Genomic DNA, 17,009 nt, shown 5'->3' on the forward strand with positions numbered 1-17,009 from the left:
TGCCTGGAGAATTCCATGGACAGAGGAGCCTGGAGGGCTACAGTCCATGGGGTTGCAAAGAGTCAGACACGACTGTGCGACTAACACACAACAAGTCAATAACAGCTAAGGAGAGATTGCTGATGTTAGCCAAGAAAACTTCAAAAAGTTTAGAGCAAAGCAAGGTATAAACTCATGTCCAGAGAACATCCAGGAAATATTACCAGCTCCCAGGCGGGCCTGGACAGGCAACTTAACACCTGGTCAACTCAGCTGCTGCTTTCCAACCCTTTCAGTTGATGGCTATGACTCTGGAGGAGAAGCCAGGATATACAGAGAAGGGGGCAGCTGGTTGCACAGATGGTGTGAAGCTTGGGATTTGATATTCTCAGTTTCAATCAATGACACCAGAGATGGGGGCGCTCCTGGGAAGTGACACTGTGTATCACAGGCAACACCAGACCACATGAGGATTATTTTGAGACCTGAGATTAGGAAGTGACACTGCTCAGTAAAAACACAAACACAAACACACACACACACACACAACTGTAAACCAGATCACAGGGAGCATACCAGAGAGGGCAACAAAAGATGGATGGATGGCCATGGCCTGGGATCTCCATAGCTGGAGGGAAAATCTGGTTTGATGGCAGTATTCTAATGTCTCGTGAGATGTTAACAGATATTTGTTAAAGGCTAAGTTATGTTTGGGGAATCCAAGATACACGCCACTACTCTTTCAAACTGCACATTAGCAGAGTCAAGGCTCTGAGGAAACCCACAGAGAAAGCAATCATCACAGCCTCGTCTAACTCAATGAAACTATGAGCCATGCCGTGTGGGGCTACTCAGGACGGATGGGTCATGGTGGAGAGTTCTGACAAAACATCCACTGGAGAAGGGAATGGCAAACAACTTCAGTATTCTTGCCTTGAGAACTCCATGAACAGTATGGAAAGGCAAAAAGATAGGACACTGAAAGATGAACTCCCCAGGTCAGTAGGTGCCCTATCTCGAGATCAGTGGAGAAGGGTGAGACGGCTGGATGGCATCACCGACTCAATGCACATGAGTTTGAGCAAGCTCTGGGAGATGGTGGAGGACAGGAGGCCTGGCAGACCATAATTCGTGGGGTCACAAACAGTCGGACACAACTGAGCAACTGAACTGAACTATGTTAAACCCAGAATCTACCATGGTTATTAGGCCACATAAATACTTACATGACATCCACCCTACCTAACAACTGTAAGACACTGATGTTCCATCAGGCCAGTTTAGAAAATCTGGATCTATACTAAGGCACAAGGTATGGATAATAGAAACAAATCAACAATAACAAAAATTTGAAAATTCCTCAAAACTAAAAATATGTGGAATAAAATAAGTGTCCAATACTATAAGGAGGCAAATATTATCTCATGATAAACCAAGACTTTCAGTGTGGGATTTAGGGCCAGAGTACAGGTGGTGCTAGTGGTAAAGAACCCGCCAGCCAATGCAGGAGACATACGAGACGCAGGTTTGATCCCTGGGTCAGGAAGATCCCCTGGAGGAGGGGATGGCAACACACTCCTGTCTTCTTGCCTGGAGAATTCCATGGACAGAGTAGCTGGGTGGCCTATAGTCCATGGGGTCGCACAGAGCTGGACATGACTGAAGTGACTGAGCATGCAACCACTTACCAGTAGAATGGTTCATTTGGGATAAAATAAGCAAATTCGATGAAATGATCTTGAGTAGCACTACATATAAAGAAGGTAGATGAGGAAGTTCATGAAAGTGGGAAGGGGACTGTGGTGATGATGAAAGGGGAGGAACATTAAAGAGGTGTAATCGTGGGAGCTCACAATGACCCATCAGAATGGCATGATACAGCAACCATAAATGCATTTGATTTCCTGGGAAATCCTTTTGATAAAATCAGAGGATATGAAAAATGTGTGTCCTGCTTTGTTGATAATTCATATTTCCCAATAAACAGGGAAAAAGTAGTAAGGAATGGGATTCAGTGTCAATTTGATTTGAATAAGCAAGGAAAGAGTAGTTGGTCATTTAGAAATACCAGAAACTTTGGGAGAAGGCCAAGTGCTCATAAAATCTAACCTCTCTGTCATCCTGTCAGAGACAATTTAGAGGAGATTTCTTGGAAGGAAGCGTACAGTTAAAGTTGCCTCAGACAGGTGCTAGCATGAAAACTGGGCGAGGGGCAACATTCTTTGGCTCTATGATTATGGGGGGAAGAAACAGCACCACCCATTAGGTACTTCATGTAAATATACAACAGAGCTGTAAGAACTGAAATGATGTGGAGGCGGGAAAAAAGAGAGGTTGGTAGTACAGAACAGATACTTTAGAAATAGATTAAACGTGCACAAGTGAACTTCCAATAAAAGAAGAAAGTATATCCATGGAGGCATGGACAATTAGGACTATGTATCAACTGTGGAGAGTGGGCAAAACCTTTCTGCATTTAGAAATGGAATACTCAAAAAGGACTCATAAAGGAAATGGTAAACTTTCTTTTTTTAAAAAAGAAATAATATTAAAGAGGTGAAAAACAGACTAGATAAATATTTTTAGAGAATATGAACTGCAAGATTAAAATAATTTTCCAGGTAAGAATGCTGAGGTGGGTTGCCATTTCCTCCTCCGGGGGATCTTCCCAACCCAGGGATCTAACCCACACCTCTTATGTCTCCTGCACTGGCAGGCAGATTCCTGACCAACTGCGCCACCTGGGAAGCCCCTTAAAATGCTTAAAAGCAATGACCAAATACAAGCCAATAAAAAAGTCAGCCCGAATCCTATGTGATAAGTGGATATAGCATGAAAGTAATCTATTTACAAAAGAGGAAATATGAGTGAAAAAATACATGAAGGAAAATGCCGCAATTTAAAAAGAGTAGTTATAAAATCATTTAAGGCAAAAGAACAGGATGCCACCTTTGCATATCAAGTCAGTAAATATTAAATATGCATTTATATTTTGGAAATTAATTGTCCAGTATTTAACAAGAAACTTTAAAATGTTCATTTCTTTTGACCGACTAATTCTACATGTAGGAGTCAATCCAAGGGAAATAATTCTAATTGCCAAAAACTTCTATGCATAAAAAAGGTTCACCATAATATCGTTAAAAAACATCACAAGGAAGAAAGGGAGGAGTAAGAGTTAATGTTTAATGCATGCTTACTATGTGTAGGTACTATGCAGTTAGTGTATGTCATAAGTTATCATATTTCAATCTTACAACTGTCTCATGAAATAGATACAATTATCATTTTATAGAAAAGGTAAAATACTTAAACTCAAAGAGATTAAGTTCTCCAGAAACTTGGCTAGGAAGAGTAAAATAAAATTAAAAAAAAAAAAAAAAAGGAAACAGCTTAAGTGCAAATACAGAAAAACTGGTGAAGATTTATTCAAAGGACTATTCTAAAATTTTAATATAAAACTATAAAATGGAAAAAAAATAATTTAGGATAAGGTGTTAATAAAAATACGTAATAGAGATTTCTATATTTAATAGTACTCACATACTTCATAGAGAAAAGACTGGAAGACAATATATACACAGTAACCAAGCACAACAGAACTTTACCCTGAGAGAGTCTCGACAAAGGAAGTCTGCAGGCCGCCACGAGAACAAAGCCAAGTGCAGTTCCCCTGATGGGTGGGGAGGGATGACGCAGGATGCTCCACAAGACCCCGAAAGGCTCAGACGCAGCTTAAGCACTTTGGCTAATATAGGAGATGGAGAATGTAATTCAGGGCAGATACGGTAAATCTTCTACAACGAGTAGGGCTGTAATTCTTTTCATGGTAAGTTGCTGGGAAAATCATAAATCGGTCATGGTTAAAATGTCAGAAGACTCAAAATCATAAGAAAAAAATAATGAATTATTGAGGTTGTGGCTTACCCTGGAAGTCATACAACACTTTCTGAGAGGAGGGGAGGTGGAGACAAGAGTAAAGTGATTTCTGCTGTATGAATATTTCAATTAGACAGCTGGGAAAATTTGGGACAGAAACATATAAATCTGTACTCTCAAGTTATTAGGAGGAAGTATTTGTCTAGATTAGCTTTAGGGAAAAGGGGTCTGGATAAACACATGTTCAAATGATAGAAAATGTCATTTATGTGCATACACACACATCCCATAGCAGACTAAGCCTCTACTGCATTTATTTTACAACATTTTGGGGAATTTTATAAATAGCCTAAGCATAATGTTTTGTAATATTAATATCTGACTTTCCTTTTCCTGTCTCCCACCTTCCTTTGCTTCCTGTCCTCTCTTCTCCTTTGTTGTGTTATAGAAGAAAGGGCGTTACATACACGCTTGTATTCGTGTACACACTGCCACACGCAGTACGTATAACTCACTACAGCTAGTTTAGACTCTTACATGTACTGCCCTATTGACAAAACAAAAACAACAAAAAATCAAATGCTTGCTCAACTCAGCTCAAAGTCCACACATATGTGGGTGTGAAACTTAGTAACTCTCCAAAGGCAATAGGTTTATACTTAATGTATCCTGTCTACTCTAATACAACTTGATGTGCAAAAGTGAGTTGTTCTTCTGACATATAAGAATGACCATAGTGTAATTCCAATCCCAAAGAAGGGCAATGCCAAAGAATGCCGAATCTACTGCACAACTATACTCATTTCACATGCTGGCAAGGTAATGCTCAACATCCTTCAAGCTAGGCTTCAGCAGTACATGAACCAAGATACACAAACTGGATTTCGAAAAGGCAGAGGAACCAGAGATCAAACTGGCAACATCTGCTGGATCACAGAAAAAGCAAGAGATTCCAGAAAAACATCTACTTCTACTTCATTGACAATGTTAAAGCCTTTGACTGTGTGGATCATAACAAACTGTGGAAAATTCTTCAAGAGATGGGAATACCAGACCACTTTATCTGTCTCCCTGAGAAACTTGCATGCAGGGCAACGAGCAACAGTTAGAACCGGACATGGAACAACAGACTGGCTCAAAATTGGGAAAGGAGTACATCAAGGCTGTGTATTGTCACCCTGCTTATTTAACTTCTATGCAGAGTATATCATGTGAAATGCTGGGCTGGAGGAATCACAAGCTGGAGTCAAGATTTCAGGGAGAAATATTAATACCTCAGATATGCAGATGATATCACTCTACTGGCAGAAAGTGAAGAGGAACTAAAGAGCCTCTTGATGAGGGTGAAAGAGGAGAGGGAAAAACATGGCTTAAAACAACATTTAAAAAACTAAGATCATACCATCCGGTCCCATAACTTCATGGCAAATAGATGGGGAAAAAATGGAAACAGTGACAGAATTTATTTTCTTGGGCTCCAAAATCACTGCAGATGATGACTGCAGGCATAAAATTAAAAGATGCTTGCTCCTTGGAAGAAAAGCTACAAGAAACCTTGATGGCATATTAAAAAGCAGAGACATTACTTTGCTGACAAAAGTCCATCTAGTCAAAGCTATGGTTTTTCCAGTAGTCATGCATGGATGTGAATTGAACCATAGAGAAGGTTGAGTGTTAAAGAATTGATGCTTTTGAACTGTGGTGCTAGAAAATAGTCGAGAGTCCCCAGGAGAGTACGGAGCTCAAATTAGTCAATTCTAAAGGAAATCAGTCCTGAATATTCATTGGAAGGACTGATAACTGAAGCTGAAGTTCCAATATTTTGATCACCTGATGTGAAGAACTGACTCATTGGAAAAGACCCTGATGCTGGGAAACATTGAAGGCAGGAGGAGAAGGGGATAACAGAGTATGAGATGGTTGGATGGCATCACCAACTCGATGGACATGAGTTTGAATAAACTCCAGGAGATAGTGAAGGACAGGGAAGCCTGGTGTGCTGCAGTCTACGGGGTTGCAAAGAGTTGGACACGACTTAGTGACTGAGACCTGGGTTTGATCCCTGGGTCAGGAACATCCCCTGGAGAATGGAATGGCAACCCACTCCAGTATTCTTGCCTGGAGAATCTCATGGACAGAGGAGCCTGGTGGGCTACAGTCCGTGTGGTTGCAAGAGTTGAACACAACTTCAGGACTAAACCACAATAGCGACATGGCATAATAACTGTCAGTTTTCCATTGAAAATTCTGGAAAGGCAGAGAGGCAGGGACCACCTCTGCACCAGGACAGTGCCTCAAAAAACGTGTGTTAAGTGAGTGAATAAGTTGAGTAAAGTGGATACAGGAGACCTGAGCATCTTTCCAGGCAGCACAAATCCCATCTCACTGATGACATCTTTCCTCAGACCCCAGGCATTGATCCTTCTGGAAATTACTATAGTACTAGTCTGAACCACCTCTTAGCCCATGATTCTACCCATTTTTTTTTTTTTTTGCTGGTTTTTAATCACTATGTTTTTTAATTCGGGGAGACATGCTCCCTGAATCCTCAAGGACACTTATATAGGTATATATTTATTCTATTTCCCAAAGCATTTGTTACAGAGCACATGGAAAATCAGCAACAAACTTGTTAAATTCAATGATGAACTCTTTCCAAAGACTTCCTACTTTGTGACGTCTCCAAACATTTTCTCTCTCAAATGCATTACTATTATGACAATTCCAAAATATGATGGAAAGAAACCATGGAACACAATGTCAGTTGACTCGGGCTTCTAAGCCCTGCCATTTCAGTGCTGGAAAAGCCACCCACCCAAACTCTGGGCCCCTCTTCCCCTATTTTTAACATGGGAACACGAACCTTAGCCGCAACCACCATTAGGACCTACCTGTCTCAAAGAGAAGACTGGAATCAAATGCTGTAACATCCGTGGAAGAGCTTTGCAAATTGGAAAGCAAATATTAGCTCTACTATTTACCTTTTTAAAATACAAAATTCATGTTGCAATGCCATCAGTGAGAGATACTGCGTGTGAGTTTTTTTCTGGGAACGGCTGTTCGGCAGAAGAGCGAAGTGACGAGGACAAGACACTCAGGCACATGGCCTGCCAAACACGCCCTGGGCATAAATCCCAGGCCAGGCTCAACATTTGTGTGTGGAAAGATTACGAGGTGCCAAGCACCCAAGCCTGCCGGCGCGGCTGCAGACATCTTCCAACCCCAGAGAGGGCTTACCTGACACGAGCTGCTGTCCAGGCAACCCCACGGGAACCATGCCCAAGTTATTCATGGCGGTGGCCCAGGCGGTGGGGTCTGTCACCGACATGTTTAGCTGGGTCGCGTCTATTGCGATGCTCCCCAAACCATCGGCCGCTGCGGGTGGGAAAGCAAACCAACTTAAGATTCCACCGGCGAGGGTGTCTGAAAACAAATTGCGTTTCTGGAGACGTGAGGCTTCCTTTAAGCACATTCCCAAATCACAAAAAAATACGGCACTGTAATTGACACCAACACTTTCTCCAGACGTCAACATGACGGAACACATTCTGGGAGGAAACTTAATGACATGCAGTTTATATCATACTCAGCGTGCCATTAAGGACGCACCTCTAGGGGAAAAAAAATGAAGAATCACTTCCTTTTCCCAGGGAAACATTAGTTAAGTTCCCCAGTGAAGAGGACTCTTTGGGTAAAACAAGTCAATTGGGTAAGAATAAATAAATTTGTCTGTTTGTGAGTGTAATTCTGAAGCAGGCACACCCTCTAACTATCTAATACAAATCTCCAAATTCAGTTGTCGAGCACTGAAAGCAGTCCTGATTGAATTTATTAAGACTTACCTTATAACACATTCCATCCTTAACAAATAATGAACATTCGTACATGAAATGCAGGTGCTTGTCTGAAGTGACTCCCAAAATATTTCTTACAAGCACAGACTTTTATTAAGACAAAATAAATAATATTGAAAACAAATAGCACAGAGCTAAAAAAAGAAGACAGCAAAATATATCAAACTGGACTTGATGCTCTTTTTTGTTTTAAAGAAATTTATTTTCTCAATTATCTTTGGTTAAAGTCTTTATTGAGTTTGTTACAATTTTTGCTTCCGTCTTATGCTTTGGTTTTTTGGCCTGGAGGCATGTGGGATCTAAGCTCCCTGATGGAGGGATCTAAACCACACTCTCTACACTGGAAGGCAAAGTCTTAACCACCAGCCCACCAGCGCAGTCTGAGTTAACTGTGACGTTCACTAGTTCCACGGCCTGGCTTGTTTGAGGAGCCCAGGCTCCTGCTTCGACACGTTTCCATGGCTGGGGAGCCTTTCCACTATGATGCAAAATGCCCGCCTTGTGTCCTGTGCTGGCCACCGACATTTACCTGCAGCCATCATCTGAGGAAGCTGCTGGGAACACTGGGTGATGCTCTCAACGCCACCTACATCTACGACTGAATTACGAGCATCCTGAGCGGCAGGAGCGCTTTGATGGCTGAGTGCAGGGTCCCCGCGGACATCATCGGATTCTGCAAAAGGGGGAGAGCAGTGGGGTGAGAAAGACTTCTGGGGCAAATCTGTCGTCTACTCCAAACAACAACAGCAAACAAACAATGGCAATTTGCAGTGGCACGCACAGAAGCGAAGTCGCCTCCTTGTAGAGTCTCAGTTTCAGCGGCCGGGAGACCGCCGGTGAGGGTCAACCGGCGACCACCTGGAGCAGGGCTGGCTGAATAAACAGCCCCTCTGTGGAGCGGCTAGTACCTGGCCTCCAGCTGAACAGACTTCACAAACGGAGCTTATCAGGCCCCGCACAGCCTCCTCCACACACGGCACATCAATGGAGAGGGCAGACTCGCGGCACATGTGATTTTTTTAAGTTCAAAAATTAATTGATGTTATTTTCGAAGACAGTCATCTGTGAAACGTATTCAGACAGGGAGAAAAAGTGGGGAAAAGGAGGAAAAAAGCAATAAACTATTCACGGTGAGATTGGTAAAGGACGTGCCCAAAATACAATCGTGCGAAAAGGTGAAAGGGAAGAATGGCATGCCGCCTGCCCGTCGAAGAAGTGCAGAGGGTGATGGGGTCACCGAGGAAAAGCACTTGCTTTTTTTTATTTCTATGACAAGATATGATTAACTGGCTGTACCTTGCTTGGTCTGAGTTTTCCTGAGAATTGAACAGCTTATATATAAACGTATTTTTATAAGCCTTTTCAAAGCACTTTTCTAACCAAAAAAACCCACAATAAAACATTACAAAAAGTTGCAAAGGGCCCCTCCAGACTTCACTATTTTTACAATGCTATGCTTTCTCTCCATCCTTAAAAATGCAAAAACATACCCTTCCTATGTACATGTTAAGTGCACTTTCACCAGCTTGAGACTAGAAGATAAAATATATCACTCGAATTTTACATATTCAGGGTAATTTTACGAATTCAGGGTAAAACAACTGAATGCAAAGTATTTATTTTTATTTAGGTATCCATTTAGAAATTTTTATTACATGTGCTTCTTTTAATAGGTATTTTAGAATTAGTGTTACAGTCTGTGTGTTAGTATATCTAGTATGAAGATTGGCCCTTTGATTTCTTTGATTCTTAGGTGGGAGAATCAGTGATCCCTTTGAACACTACTCTCAATAAATAAATAAATTTTCCAGGTGAGTTTAAGTTTCATTCAAATGGAAGCTCAGGTTTCAATATCTCAAGGATAGGTAGGTATTGAGCAAATTGTTTCTTTGGTCTCCATGAATCCCTAGCCCTCAGCACAGGGACATGAGAAATGGTAGGGAATTGTTTTCCATAGTCTATCAGGAAGATGAAACCTTTTCATCAAGAAGCAGTCCAGGTTTGATGCACGATACTGGATGCTTGGGGCTGGTGCACTGGGACGACCCAGAGGGAGGGTATGGGGAGGGAGGAGGGTTCAGGATGGGGAACACAGGTATACCTGTGGCGGATTCATTTCGATATTTGCAAAACTAATACAATATTGTAAAGTTTAAAAATAAAATAAAATTTAAAAAAAAAGAAGCAGTGAAATGATTCCAATTTGGGGAGCAAACTGTACTCAGGACAAATGTTTTATACCGTGCAATTAGACTCTTCCACCTAAATGAATTCAGAATGTGTTTATGTCTTACATGCCTCCATTATCTTAGGCAATGAATGCCATCAAAGAGATTCTCACCATGTAAAATAAAGCCAGTAACATCAAGGCATAAGTAACCAAATGCCTGCCCTCTCGCTGTACACCCACTAGCGACATTTCTATGGTGGAACCTTAAAGCAATTTTCTTCTCTCCACGTCCACCTATTTCAGAACACCGAAGCAGAGACAGGCTAGGATGTGTTCATTCTTTTGCTCAAATGGCCCAGAAGTAGAGGCAGATCGGATCACTGCAAGGCCACTGTTTGTCTTACTTATCGCCCACTGAAGTTTAGTTGGCTTGCTTTTTTCTTTTCTAGCTCAAGTTCTCCCCAAATGGGCATTAATCACAACTTTTTCCTGTCCAATGAGTCTGCAGTTCTGGAACACTGTATCAGAGAACATCCCTCTGTTGTGTAGGCTTTATGACTTGCACCTGACCGGCCATGTTTCACTTTGCCTTTTTCGCTGTAGTGTTTTAGGGGTGGTGTTAGTCTTCTTGGCTTTTTAACTGTCTGTTCCAGTGTTCGTTTTCACTTTAATGACCGCGGTCTTACAAAGGGGCATCAAGTGTCCTGGTGGCCCATAGCTTCTACCTACACTTTGCATCACCATCTTAATAAACTACTGTTTCATGGAGAAAAAACACTAACAAACTGCTACTGTTTCACCAAAAAAACTATTGTTTCCTTGGCAAGTTGTGCTTTGTAAACCTAAAGTTGCCCCTAATGAGACTTAATTATTATTCTGGAATTTATGAATAGTTGCAACAGTGATTTTTATACTCTACTAACTTCTATTGTTCCTATTGAGTACCTGCCTCTCTAAATGATTCAAGGCCATAATACCTAATTTATCATTCTAATCAATTTCTCTGCCTTAGTTTTCTTATTTCTAAACGACACAAAAGACTGATATTCTTAATGATGTTTATTTACACACAGACATGTGGGGAGTTAAAAATTACAGCTAATAAAGCACTTGGAATAAAGCAGGTATTAATTATTATTATTTTACTTGGAAGTGTAGCTTGACATTAAGGTACCCTGGGATCTTGGTGTTCCACTGGATAATTATGTAATTAATTTTAAAACAGTTAGTAACACTCAATATTTCTAAAAGTAAGGGCTGCCCTAGTTTTCTGTGTCACATCTAAATTGTACCAGAATATTTCTTCCTTTTCCACTGTTCCTTTGTAAAATAATGTAATTTAAAAAATGTACAAATGTTTCTCTCTAGGTTTTTTTTTTTTTTCCCCAAGCTATGAAACGACAAAAGCCTTCAAGAGATTCATGATCAATTGTGAAACTGGCAGTTTCTATTTACAGCTATTAGTGAGGTAAGATTATTCCCAAACAATCAGGAATTGGGAATTCCCAAATTCCCGATGTATAAAATGCCTAGGATAACAATACAGTTTTGTTCAAGGTTCAATGGAAATCTAACCTGTTTTTTGTTAAGTTTCATTCAACTACAAAATCTCACACCCAATTTCATAATTGTTCAATACAATATATTTATACTCAGGATTTTACTGGGCTGTATCAATGGAGCAAATAGCTTTGAAACTCACCAACGCTTTGACTGTGTGGATCACAGTAAACTGTGGAAAATTCTGAAAGAGATGGGAATACCAGACCACCTGACCTGCCTCTAGACAAACCTGTATGCAGGTCAGGAAGCAAGTTAGAACTGGACATGGAACAACAGACTGGTTCCAAATAGGTAAAGGAGTACATCAGGCTGTATATTGTCACCCTGCTTATTTAACTTATATGCAGAGTACATCATGAGAAACACTGGAGGAAGTACAAGCTGGAATCAAGATTGCTGGGAGAAATACCAATAACCTCAGATATGCAGAGGACACCACCCTTATGGTAGAAAGTGAAGAAGAACTAAACAGCCTCTTGATGAAAGTGAAAGAGGAGAGTGAAAAAGTTGGCTTAAAGCTCAACATTCAGAAACTAAGATCATGGCATCTGGTCCCATCACTTCATGGCAAATAGATGGGGAAACAATGGAAACAGTGACAGACTTTATTTTCTTGGACTCCAAAATCACTGCAGATGATGACCGCAGCCATGAAATTAAAAGACACTCCTTGGAAGGAAAGGTATGACCAACCAACCTAGACAGCATATTCAAAAGCAGAGACATTATTTTGCCAACAAAGGTCCGTCTAGTCAAGGCTATGGTTTTTCTAGTGGTCATGTATGGATGTGAGAGTTGGACTATAAAGAAAGCTGAGTGCAGAAGAATTGATGCTTTTGAACTGTGGTGTTGGAGAAGACTCTTGAGAGTCCCTTGGACTGCAAGGAGATCCAACCAGTCCCTCCTAAAGGAGATCAGTCCTGGGTATTCATTGTAAGGACTGATGTTGAAGCTGAAACTCCAATACTTTGGCCACCTGATGTGGAGAGCTGACTCATTGGAAAAGACCCTGATGCTGGAAAAGATTGAAGGCAGGAGGAGAAGGGGATGACAGAGGATGAGATGGTTGGATGGCATCACCAACTTGATGGACATGGGTTTGGGTGGACTCTGGGAGTTGGCGATGGACAAGGAGGCCTGGCGTGTTGCGGTTCATGGGGTCGCAAAGAGCCGGACATGACTGAGCAACTGAACTGAACTGAACTGAAGCCTAAGAAAATATTGCTTGGCCTAAAAGAAAGACACAGGCTTCTCCTGCTCTAACACAACTCTTTGTACCTGTCCAACTCTTACAGGTCCCAAGCATACACACATGCACACTCTGTGAGTAATAAAAATCCCACACACTGTGAGTAATAAAAATCCATCTATAACTGTCCACAAAACAGATTCCTATTAAAAAATGCTGAGCACTAAATTTTTTTCTTTTTTAAAAGAATGACCTAAGTCCTTAGTTTCATGCCTACTTTAATAGAAGAATAATTATACTGAGGAAGTCAGTTTTATTAGTTTCTTGTTGAGAGTTGATTCCAAAGGAAACCTATCTCATAGGACATCTGAAATTTTTTTAATTTACAGGAAATAGTCGTAGCATTATCATGGGTTCCTTTTATAGAAAAAAGAAAAATGCATTCCCAAAGCTCTACTTTCTACTTCTATTACTAAGAAAATATTCTCACTTTGATCTCCATGTAGTCAGTAGGATGCTCTCTGGAGGTTATGGAAATGCTCATAGTTTAAAACAACACAGAATATTGTTAAATTGACATTACTTATGTTTTAACTCCATGATTTTTAAGCAACTATTTAGGAATAAAGGAGACATTTCTGCTTCCTATAATGATAAACAGTAACTCAGTAATTTTTCCACTGAGGAACAACCAGAAGAGCCTAGTATCTTTCATCAGTTTTATAAAATTCTCACTGTTATCTCTTCAAACACAAAAGGATCACAAAGACATGTTTAAATTATCAAAGAGAATTACTAAACAGGCTTCTAAGGAGAACAGGTCCTCTTAACTGATCTAGGATCTGGGTGGAATCTGTTAAGTTTCAAGGCAGAGTGGAGTTGCTCTGCAAAATGTGGTTAAAAAGAAAAAGAACACCAAGGCTAAATACTTTGAGGAGGGGAAGAAAAGAAGGGATCTTTGGGGGTCACTCACGAGAAAAGGGGACTTCAGAGAAGAGAAATGACCAAATCCAGACTACTGGGAAATATACAGCGTAGATCTTGCCCCTGTGCCCTCTAAGGAAATGTCAGTAAAGACTACATTACATCTTACTAATAGTTTTTATACGGGAGTAATTCTTGGATGGTGGATACCCTTTAGAGGCAAGAGCCTGAAGAGGATAATAAGGAGGCAGTTGATGACAGAGACAACTCAGGGTACTACGTGATAATACACGATGAAGTTTCCATATCTGTTAAACAGAGAGGATGTTGGATATTAATGATCAATGTCTCCTGATTAGTGTGAAATAAAAGGATTAACATTTGGAAAAGGGATTTTGATTATATTAAAGATTATGAGGCATGAGATTTTGTGGGGGGAATTTCTGATGAGAGAATTGCAGGGTAGGAATACTACATCAACTAAAGCTAGAAAGGTCCTACTTGGTAATGGAAGAGAAAAAGCCACCTCTTGGCAGAGGACGGAACTGGGCTGGGGTCGACTCAGGCAGGGTCGAACCCTGTAGTACTTTCTATCGAATCCGTGAAATCGACAGGGCTTTTTAAATAAAACCTGACCTATAACCTTTAGTTTTGTATTGGTATGTTCATGAAGTCACTAGACTCTTTTCAAAGGGGCCATGATGTGACATGTCTCACAGCCCGGTGCACCCGGGGAGAAAAATGCCACTTCTGTGCTGAGTAATTTTTAGCTTGTCCTTTGTGGCTCAGCTGGTAAAGAATCCACCTGCAATGCGGAAGACCTGGGTTCAATCCCTGGGTTGGGAAGATCCCCTGGAGAGGGGAAAGGCTACCCACTCTATTCTGGCCTGGAGAATTCCACGGACTGTATAGTCCATGGGGTCACAAAGAGTCAGACACGACTGAGCGGCTTTCACTTTCTTTTAAGGCAAGAAGACAAAGGAGATGTGTATTCCCTCCTCTGTGTTCCCACAGCGCTGTGTTCTGTACACCAGCACTCGGAACTTGATACTCTAATTAGCTGTTTATGTCTACATCCCTGATAAACAGCATACTTAGAATGATCATGGAAACTGATCATTTTTGCATACCGTGCAGCAAGCAAGTACAGTACCTAGAATTATGACAGATGCTCAGTATACATATAAAATTGCTTATAAGTCTATACATTTAAATCCTTATGTATAAATTACACATTATATATATGTTTTTCAAGAAAATTCAGGCATAAAAGGAAGGAAAGAAAGTAAAAAGGAAAATAACAGAGGGAGACAAGGAAGTAATGAGAGAACAAAAAGACAGAATTTAGTTCCAGGGTCCAATCTCAAAAGCTGGAGGTTTGAAAGCTAAAGAAAAAAGGGAAAACTGCAATTGAAAACTAGAACACAAGATGAAATTTAAAATATCAAAGACAATTTTTTAAAATGTTAGATTTTTCCAGATGTCTTGGTGCAATTAACAACTCACTCTCCAAGAGCTAAGACCCCACACCTCCCTGGTAACCAACACAGGGTCATAAGCACGTGACTGTCATGTCCTCCTTTTGTGAGACTTCTTCCCAGCTATTCTGGAGGAGCCGAAATCCATAAATAATGGCATCTCCAGGTCCATTAAGCAGTACATTAGTGTAACAAAGCCATATAGGTATAGTGGTAAAGACGTGAAATCAGGGTAAGAAAGGGAAAGTTTCCATTTGGCAGGCACCGCAGAGGATAAAAAGCAGGTCTGGCCATTTCTCAAACACAGAATGCCATTAAGGGTCTGTGATTATATCCTCCATCTTTCTACTTTGTCGAGTAGCCAATTTTAAACTACAAATCATCATCCTTCCAGCTGAGGGGAGGAAATGGTTACTGAAGGGAGGGTGAAGTTTTGCCCACGACATACCTATTTCTGAAGAACTGGATGCTGAGAGAGGGGAGTGGGGACTGAATATGAGAGAGACAGAAGGTCTCCCTCTGAAATGATGTGATCAAACAAAAGAACCAACTTTGCCAAAGAGATAACCCAACCAGCATGGCAGGACAGCAGATAAAGCCAATTATCTTTTGACACAAAGAAAAATACTATTTGGCATTACTTACCTAAGTGTAGAGAAATGACAGAGGTAAAATTATTTTGTTTTCAGGAGCTCTTTGCTTTTCAAAAAGTTACACTTTATATTTCTAAACTAAACAAAGTAATAAATGAGAAAGCTCGAGACCACAGGAATAAAGTACTTCTCTTTCCATTAAAAACAGAAATGAAAAGAAAATAGAACTGGATGCTACTATGATAATAGATATTTCAAAGTCTTTGCAGAGACACCTTCCATACTTAGGATAGTTCAGATTTTCTGAAAAGGGCAATATTATACTTGAAAACTGTTTATGAATCATGTAATAGGTCAGTTAAGTCCCCTCACTAATGGCTACCTACCAATGGAGACAAACTCACCCAAGTTCATAGAATATCAATATTCTAACCTGAGAGTTCATCACGTGTAACTTCACCCAGATACAAAAGTCCCCAAAATGTTGCTGACAGGCAACAATCTCAGGACAGCCTTAGAAGTTCAAATCTCCCTTCAGCAGAGGTCTTATCTGGAAAACAAGATATCTGAGCTCTTTCAGTCCTGCCTCTACAGTGACGTGCGGCCTTGGGCAAGTGACTCTTCCAGCCCCTCCCTAGGGATATGGAGGCATAACTCAATATCTGCCAAATTAGTCAGTCACGGACAAGTTTATAAAAGGAAATTAAGGACAGGCATCCCCTGGTGGTCCAGTGGGTGAGAATCTGCCTTGCAGTGCAGGGGACGCTGGTTTGATCCGTGGCCCGGGGAGATCCCACATGCTGTGGGATGACTGAGCCCCTGAGCCGCAACTACTGAGCACACGCAACTTAGAGCCTGTACTCCACAAAAAGGGGAGCCACCGCAGCGCAACTAGAGAGCACCCCGCCCTCTGCGCAACTGGAGGACACGGCAACGAAGACCCAGTGCGGCCACAAATAAGGAAAAGAGAAAAAGTAAACAAGGCCATATCAGGGAATTCTTGCTTCCCCTCAACAGACTAGCTTTTTCTGCGGGCACCTCTCTGTTCGCTTTCTTTCCCATTGAAAAAGTTCTACAGAACAGACAATGTAAGCGGAAGGCTGGAGCTACCTAAAAACTTCTCTTGAAAACTATGGGAGGCCGATGGAGAAAGCAGAGAGAACAAGAGTCCTTTGGAGAAAGATGGTAACACCTCCCGAAGAGGCTTCAGGTCGACTTCTGGCTTCAAAGACCCAGCCACCATCTAGGTTGAGCGAGAATGCATGTACATGAACGCCTGAGTCCCCTCGCTGCTCACCTGAAACTGTCACACACTATTGGTTAATCGGCTACACCCCAATATAAAACAAAAACTTGTTTTGCTTTTTTTTTTTTTTTATC

General features: G+C 41.0%; 1 protein-coding gene across 4 annotated transcripts in view; it reads right to left on the reverse strand.

Moving 5' to 3' along the window:
• Window positions 1-17,009, reverse strand: part of ENOX1 (ecto-NOX disulfide-thiol exchanger 1) — a 549,740-nt gene that overhangs the window by 248,501 nt on the left and 284,230 nt on the right. For 3 of the 4 annotated variants that reach the window (XM_010854604.1, XM_010854606.1, XM_010854603.1), the window contains 2 exons: window positions 8,242-8,385; window positions 7,096-7,281 (listed from right to left, as the gene is read on the reverse strand). In XM_010854604.1, the coding sequence (XP_010852906.1) occupies window positions 7,096-7,281; window positions 8,242-8,385 (330 nt within the window). The remainder of the gene's footprint in view (window positions 1-7,095; window positions 7,282-8,241; window positions 8,386-17,009) is intronic. The other variant, XM_010854605.1, reaches the window with a different exon arrangement.

The sequence above is a fragment of the Bison bison genome, unplaced genomic scaffold (assembly GCF_000754665.1).
Source record: "Bison bison bison isolate TAMUID 2011002044 unplaced genomic scaffold, Bison_UMD1.0 scf7180017864345, whole genome shotgun sequence".
NCBI lineage: Eukaryota > Metazoa > Chordata > Mammalia > Artiodactyla > Bovidae > Bison > Bison bison.